We start from the raw sequence: 6,829 nt of genomic DNA, 5'->3' as shown, positions 1-6,829 counted from the left end.
GGTCAAAAGATTGTTTTATACTTACCTTAGCACCAAAAATACACAAAAAAGGTGTTGTAAATTCGAAGGAATATTGGATGTCTAGGCTTCTTGGGCGTGAGCTCCGGTCGGTGAGGAGGCGTGACGACGGCAGTGGCGGCGGCTGGTGGTGGTGGAGGGTTGGCCGACGGTTTGAGTGAAGAAGGGGAGGGAAATGGCGGCTAGGGTGGGAAAAATGGGGGAAAGAATTTCTAATTTTTGTGTATTAGGGTTTGTGAATTAAAAGTGTGAGTATTTAATTTTTTGTGTGTGTGTGTGTGTAAAAGTCTTAAAAGTGCTACTCTATTAACTTGTAAAAGTGCTATTAGTTGTTTTAAAACTTTAACAATGCTCACACTTAGTCTCTTAAAATTCCTATGTTGGAAAATTCAAGAATTGAGGAAAATAATTTAATTTCACTTGTCCGGGTTCAAAATTGCTAAATTTTGAAAATTTTTAAAAATAAGCTCAAAAATGCAATAAAAGCGATTTTGGTCATACGAAAAATCCTTAAATCAAAATTTTATCTATTTTACTCAGATCCTCATAAATTCCAAATCTGTGAAAATAAAGGTTACCGCCAAGAATCCACCGTCTCCTTACGTCGGGCCCGGAACAACTGAACTCAAGAACTCAAGAATATTATTTAAATCAAAGATTAAACATTTTGATGTCACCAAGATAAATAAAATATTTAAATAATAAATAAAACGATTAAAATAATTTAACTAAAATAATTAAACATATGTCATTTAAATAAATACACAAACGGGATTAAAAATCTTTAAAACAAATTGGACAATCAAAAGCGTTTAATAAATAATCTAGACATTTAAAATAATTTAAATAAATAAATAAACGGGAAGTTTAAGTTATTTTAAATAATTAATTTGTACAGCTAAAACCATTTAAATTAGCAAGCTTAAACCTTTAAAATCATTAAAACAATTAGGTTACACAATAAAAATTATTTAAATAAATAAACTTAAACAATTAAAAATATTAATTAAATAGTTAGTACAATAAAATTATTTAAATAAAGAATTAATATTTTTATTAACTCATAATCAAATAAAGGATTTAAATCAAGTAAACTTAAAAATAATAGTCATAATATTTATTTACTTTTATGCATGCGATTTAATGAATTGGATTTTAGGCGCTACAATATCCTAAAGGGAAATCGTGTTAACATTGACAATTGGGGCAGAGAATTTAATAAACGTAGTCATGACACTGTTCACGGTGCTAAATGCTCCTTCACAATATAATGTCATCTTGGGCAGGCCGGCCATGAGTGCTTTCATGGCCATTGTCTCTACTTATCACCAGATGATCAAGTTCTCTATGGGGGACAAAGTGGAGAAAGTCCAGGGAAACCAGCCCTCTTCCCAGAAGTTCTATGCTAAGGCTGATCGAGTTAAAAATAATAGGGAAAAGAGAGAATGTGATGACATGAGGGAATGGATGCATTCAATTGAAGAAGTTGAGTTGATGATGGAGGAGGGTCAGGAAGTCAGCCTACAAAAACTACTAATTTAGCATAAAATCTTGATCTGGTCGCTCGGGCAGAGTTGGTAACATGTAGGGGTGGGTGTTTAGGTGTTGGGTTTCGGGTACCCGACCCGCCTGATCGAATAAAAATCGATAGATTCGGGTATTTTAAAAAAATTACCGAAATTTTGATGTCGGGTAATTTTTCGGTAACCAATCAGGTATCGGGTAACCGGACTTATTTTTTTTATTTTTTAAAAAATTATTTAATAATACGAGATTTAATAATTTAATTGTGTATTTGTGTATAAATATAATAGATTCAGCATATGTAACATTTGGGCTTTGGGCATTGGTACTCTTCTTTCACTCGTCTTCATCTTCGTACTTCTTCATTCTCTCATGGCGGTTAGGGTTTCAAACTTATGAAATCGTGACTCAATCCACTCCACTTCTTTCACTTCCACTCATTCAATGGAAGCAATACCCTTTCTCTATTTCTGACTCCAAACTCCGTAGCAATGAAGTAGATTTGACGCATCACCCACGTCGGACACATTTCTGCAGTTTTGCGGTCGTCTCTCTCACCAGCACTCGCCATTCTTCATGGCCGCGACCTCCATATTCTGTTTTAATCTCTTTCTATGGCTAATTTTTATGTTCCATTCTGATCTATCTCGAACAAGGATTCCAATAAGAGATAGTTTTTAACTAAATTATATGAATTAAAAGAAGAGGGATTTGTATTGCTTGTACGAAGTTTGTACCAAGATTGGGTGTTTGTAGTTTTTCTTTCTCAATTACTTTCTCAGCCTGCACCCCTAGTAACATGATTGAAGAAGAATGCGGACATCTTCGCAGGGACTTCTTCCAAATTGTTCAGGATCCCGGCCCATGCAACTGAGCATAATTTGAGCATTATCTCAGGTTCCCGACCATTAAAGCAAAATAAGACACATTTTGGGCTAGAGAAAGACAAAGTAATAACGGAACAAGTATAAGAGTTGGTACGCACCGACCAGATCCGGGAGATCCAGTTCCATACCTGAATCTCGAATGTGGTCTTGGTGCCGAAATCTGCTAGAAAGTGGAGGATGTGTGTAGACTTGAGGAGCTGAATAAAGCATGCCCAAAGGATTCTTATCCCCTACCACGTGATCAACTAATGAATTCCATCTCAAAGTATGAGTTCCTATGTTTCATGGGTGCTTACAAGGGGTATTATCAAATCCCCTGGCTAGAGAGGACTAGGAAAAGGTTAGTTTCATCAAATCGGAGGGAACATTCCGTTACGTGGTCATGCTCTTTAGGTTGAAGAATGCAAGAGCTACCTACCAGAGACTAATGGACAAAATCTTCCAGAAGCAGGTTGGGAGGAACATTGAAGTTTATGTGGATGACATCCTGGTCAAATCTCGGACCTGGGCATGATTTATCTCAAAACTGAAGGAAACATTTTCCATTCTAAGACGATATGGGGTGAAATTGAACCCACTCAAATTCACCTTCGGAGTCAAGAGTGGGAAATTTCTTGGGTTCATGGTAATCGAGAGAGGGATAGAAGTCAATCCAGAAAAAATGAAAGACATTACGGAGATGGATTCCCCGATCTCTGTCAGATATGTACAACACCTAAAGGGGAGGATAACTGTCTTGTCTCAATTCATATCTAGATCGAAGCATCATAGCTACCCTCTGTTCCAAAATGTAGTGACTCGCACCGTGATCACCTACTAATCAAGAGCTTAAGCATGCATTTAAACTTAATCAAGAACAATCAGATAAATTACAGCGGAAAGAAATACAACCCAAGATAAATAAATCTTAAATACAAAAAAATCGAAATAAATACCAAATAAAAATCTTAATCTATAGCTATTCTGAAGGCTCCTGCTACCAAACCCTGGTCACCGACCAACTAATGCTCTCGCTCCTGGTCCACCTGCAAACCTGCCCCGTTGAATGGGGTGTCCGAGATAAAAAGCAGGGTCTTGAGCGCTAACGCCCAGTACGTAAAGTATTTAATATACTTATATACAGGTTTATATGATTCATGAAACATGAACTATGAATGCTCTGGGTAAACTGGGATCATATCTGAAATCATGCTCAATACAATAGGCACCTCTAGTATGCGCACACTGCTTCAAAGATTCATTGGGTGCCACACATACTGAACTCGATCTTAGACTATCACTGTCCTGGGTAAACCGCACAGGCTACCCCGTCGGTCCAGTGGGTGTCACACGGTACCCGATTGTATAATAATAGCAACCCTAGAGCTGAGCGACCCTAGAACAACTAGCTATCTCAAAAGGATAACGGGCTCAACATGGTATGCAAATTCCGCATACAAATCATGAACAATATATCATGCATATCATGACAAATAATAATGCAACACATAAACATGTATATTCAGCTGGCTATCTCAGTCTGTACTTACGTACCTTAGTTTTACTAGGCAAGCTACACCAGCTCTAGGATACAAGTCTATGGTCCGCACTACAATGCAAAATACTCATGTATTATAACCTTATTCTAAAAGTCTTAACTAAGCTAATAGCTAATCTCAAAATCTAATTAGAGTCTAGACTTATGCATGTGTCCATCATCAGCCCGTTGATGTCGAAGGTCCTGACCCAAGCACAGCTCCGCTACAAACCTCATAGCACCTCGCTAGTGCTCGACCCTCAAGAATATAACCCAAAACATTAAAATATATACTAAGGTTCGAAAACCATCTGATTTTGCATCTAAATCTTAGCTTTGGACGCATATTTATAGGTCAGGGATCGACGGTTCGTTTTGGGTTCAGATGCTCCGATCTGCTCATGAATTACACGTGTAGGTATAATTTTGACACTTGGTTCACGGTTGAGATCGGACGGTCCATTCTGGGATCGGACGGTCTGTTTGGGTCCTGATGCTCTGAACTGACCTTCCGAACTCGTTTGGCTGCTTCTGGACTGTCTGAGACCCCCGAGACCCTTCCTACCATTTTTGGACGTCCCGGATCTGATTTTTCACTTATTTTCACAAAATAATGACTCCTTAAACATGTTTTGACACTTTTAAAAAATTATATGGAATTTTCTAGCATGTTTAAAATCACTTAATCTTGTAAAATAGAATCGGGCTACTACATTCTCCCCCACTTAAGAGATTGTGTCTTTGAAATCAATCTTAAGTCTGAACTAAACTTAATAAGAATCCACATATTCTTATTATATCAGAATATTTTACAAGATACAATCTTGATCTCAAGAAATAATCAACAACTTAGGATGTTCTGAACACATCCATCTTTCTAGTTCTCAAGTGGTTTCCTTAGTGCTTAAGCACTGCCACAAAAAGGAAACCCCATACCAAATTCTTTATACCTATCTCTAACGGTGTCAGACGATGAAAAACAATCCCCTTGGCACTAATCTAGTACCAATATCAAATTCATAAAAACATTCATTTTGGTAATTATACCCCTTTTTCTATAACTGTGCAAAATATCAGGACTCAGGTAGCCTCCCCCAATAGCCTGTGGACAATCCTTCTTTAGGTGGTCAATCTCTCCATATCATAAACATGCTCCTGAAACCTTCCGGCACCTGTTAGCAGGATGAATCCCACCACAATGTGTGCAAGGGACCTGATTCTTCCTGCCAAAGCGCATCACATCACCGGATCCTGAGGAAGATGAAGTAGAATCAGACTTCTTGAACGACTGAGCACGTGGACCCAAAGAACTCACAGGACTAGAGTAAAGGAAGGATCTATTATGGCGGATGCTTTCCTCAGCTTGGTGACATCGACTTACTAATCCCTCGTAAGTCATGTCATCTTCCACAGCAACTCGACCATGGATCTCTGGATTAAGTCCCTGAAGGAACAGAATATACTTTGTCTCCGTGCTATCAGCAATCTGGGGACAATAAGGCAGCAACTTGAAAAACTTCAGCTGGTACTCATCGATCGACATCGATCCCTGTCGCAATCCCAGCAACTCGCTTGCCTTCGCCTGTCGGAGATCAGGAGGAAAATACAGCTTGTGGAAAGTTGTGCGGAACTCATCCCAGATAGCAACTCCTTGGGCTGCAATAAAAGGTGGAGATGCAGAATCCCACCACTTTCGAGCTCGTCCTTCTACCAGGAAATCAAGAGTCTCCATCCGCTGCTCCTCGGTGCATCGGAACTCTCAGAAACAAACCTCCATACGCCATAGCCAGTTTCCCGCATCCTCCGGTGACTCTCTTTCGACTAAGGGTTTCGGACCCATCTGCATAAACCTATGCATGCTGAAACACCTGTGATCATCATGGAGATGGTGATGACGGCCCCGAAGATGCTCTCGATCGTCCTGATCACCCCAGCGTCCGCCTACGCTGCCGTGGCTACTCTCTTCATCATGACCCGCCATCTACACGACCCAATTCCAACAATCTAGATCCCAAGATTACTATGCATGCTCTGATACCATAAATATAGTGACCCGCACCGTGATCACCTACTAATCAAAAGCTTAAGCATGCATTTAAACTTAATCAAGAACAATCAAATAAATTACAGTGGGAAGAAATAAAACCCAAGATAAATAAATCTTAAATACAACCAAATCGAAATAAATACCAAATAAAAATCTTAATATATAACTATTCTAAAGGCTCCTGCTACCAAACCGTGGTCACTGACCAACTACTGTTCTCGCTCCTGGTCCACTTGCAAACCTGCCCCGTTGAATGGGGTGTCCGAGATAAAATCAGGGACGTGAACGCTAACGCCTAGTACATAAAGTATCGAATATACTTATATACAGGTCTATATGATGCATGCAACATGAACTATGAATGCTCTGGGTAAATTGGGATCATATCTGAAATCATGCTCAGTACAATAGGCGCCTACAGTATGCGCACGCTGCTCCGAAGATTCAGTGGGTGCCACACATACTGAACTCGATCTTGGACTATCACCGTCCTGGGTAAACCGCACACGCTGTCCCGTCGGTCCAGTGGGTGTCACATGGTACCCGATCGTATAATAATAGCAACCCTAGGGCTGAGCGATCCTAGAACAACTGGTTATCTCAAAAGGATAACAGGTTCAACATGGTATGCAAATGTCGCATACAAATCATGAACAATATATCATGCATATCATTACAAATAGTAATGCAACACATTATTATGAAACACATAAACATGTATATTCAACTGGTTATCTCAGTCTATACTTACGTATCTTAGTTTTACTGGGCAGTTACACCAGCTCTAAGATCCAAGCCTATAGTCCGCACTACAATGCAAAATACTCATGCATTATA

General features: G+C 39.3%; 1 protein-coding gene across 1 annotated transcript; it reads right to left on the bottom strand.

Annotated features, from left to right (window-relative positions):
- Positions 1 to 4,842: 4,842 nt before the first annotated feature.
- LOC140878737 (uncharacterized) lies at positions 4,843 to 5,677 on the bottom strand. The gene is made up of 2 exons (XM_073282352.1): positions 5,108 to 5,677; positions 4,843 to 4,944 (listed from the first exon to the last, which is right to left on the bottom strand). Exons 1-2 carry the CDS (start codon positions 5,675 to 5,677, stop codon positions 4,843 to 4,845), a joined length of 672 nt encoding a protein of 223 aa, XP_073138453.1.
- Positions 5,678 to 6,829: the final 1,152 nt, after the last annotated feature.

This window comes from Henckelia pumila, chromosome 2, assembly GCF_033568475.1.
Source record: "Henckelia pumila isolate YLH828 chromosome 2, ASM3356847v2, whole genome shotgun sequence".
NCBI classification, from domain to species: Eukaryota; Viridiplantae; Streptophyta; class Magnoliopsida; order Lamiales; family Gesneriaceae; genus Henckelia; species Henckelia pumila.
Note: the sequence above shows the minus strand (reverse complement) of the source record. Positions and strands in the feature narration are given on the sequence as shown.

Excerpts from the sequence above, each read along its gene's own strand:
- LOC140878737 (XM_073282352.1), bottom strand. The coding sequence starts at position 5,677 with ATGGAGACTCTTGATTTCCTGGTAGAAGGACGAGCTCGAAAGTGGTGG. Across the intron at positions 4,945-5,107 it reads CTGCTAACAGGTGCCGGAAG|ATTAGTGCCAAGGGGATTGT; the intron begins GTTTCAGGAGCA and ends TATTGGTACTAG.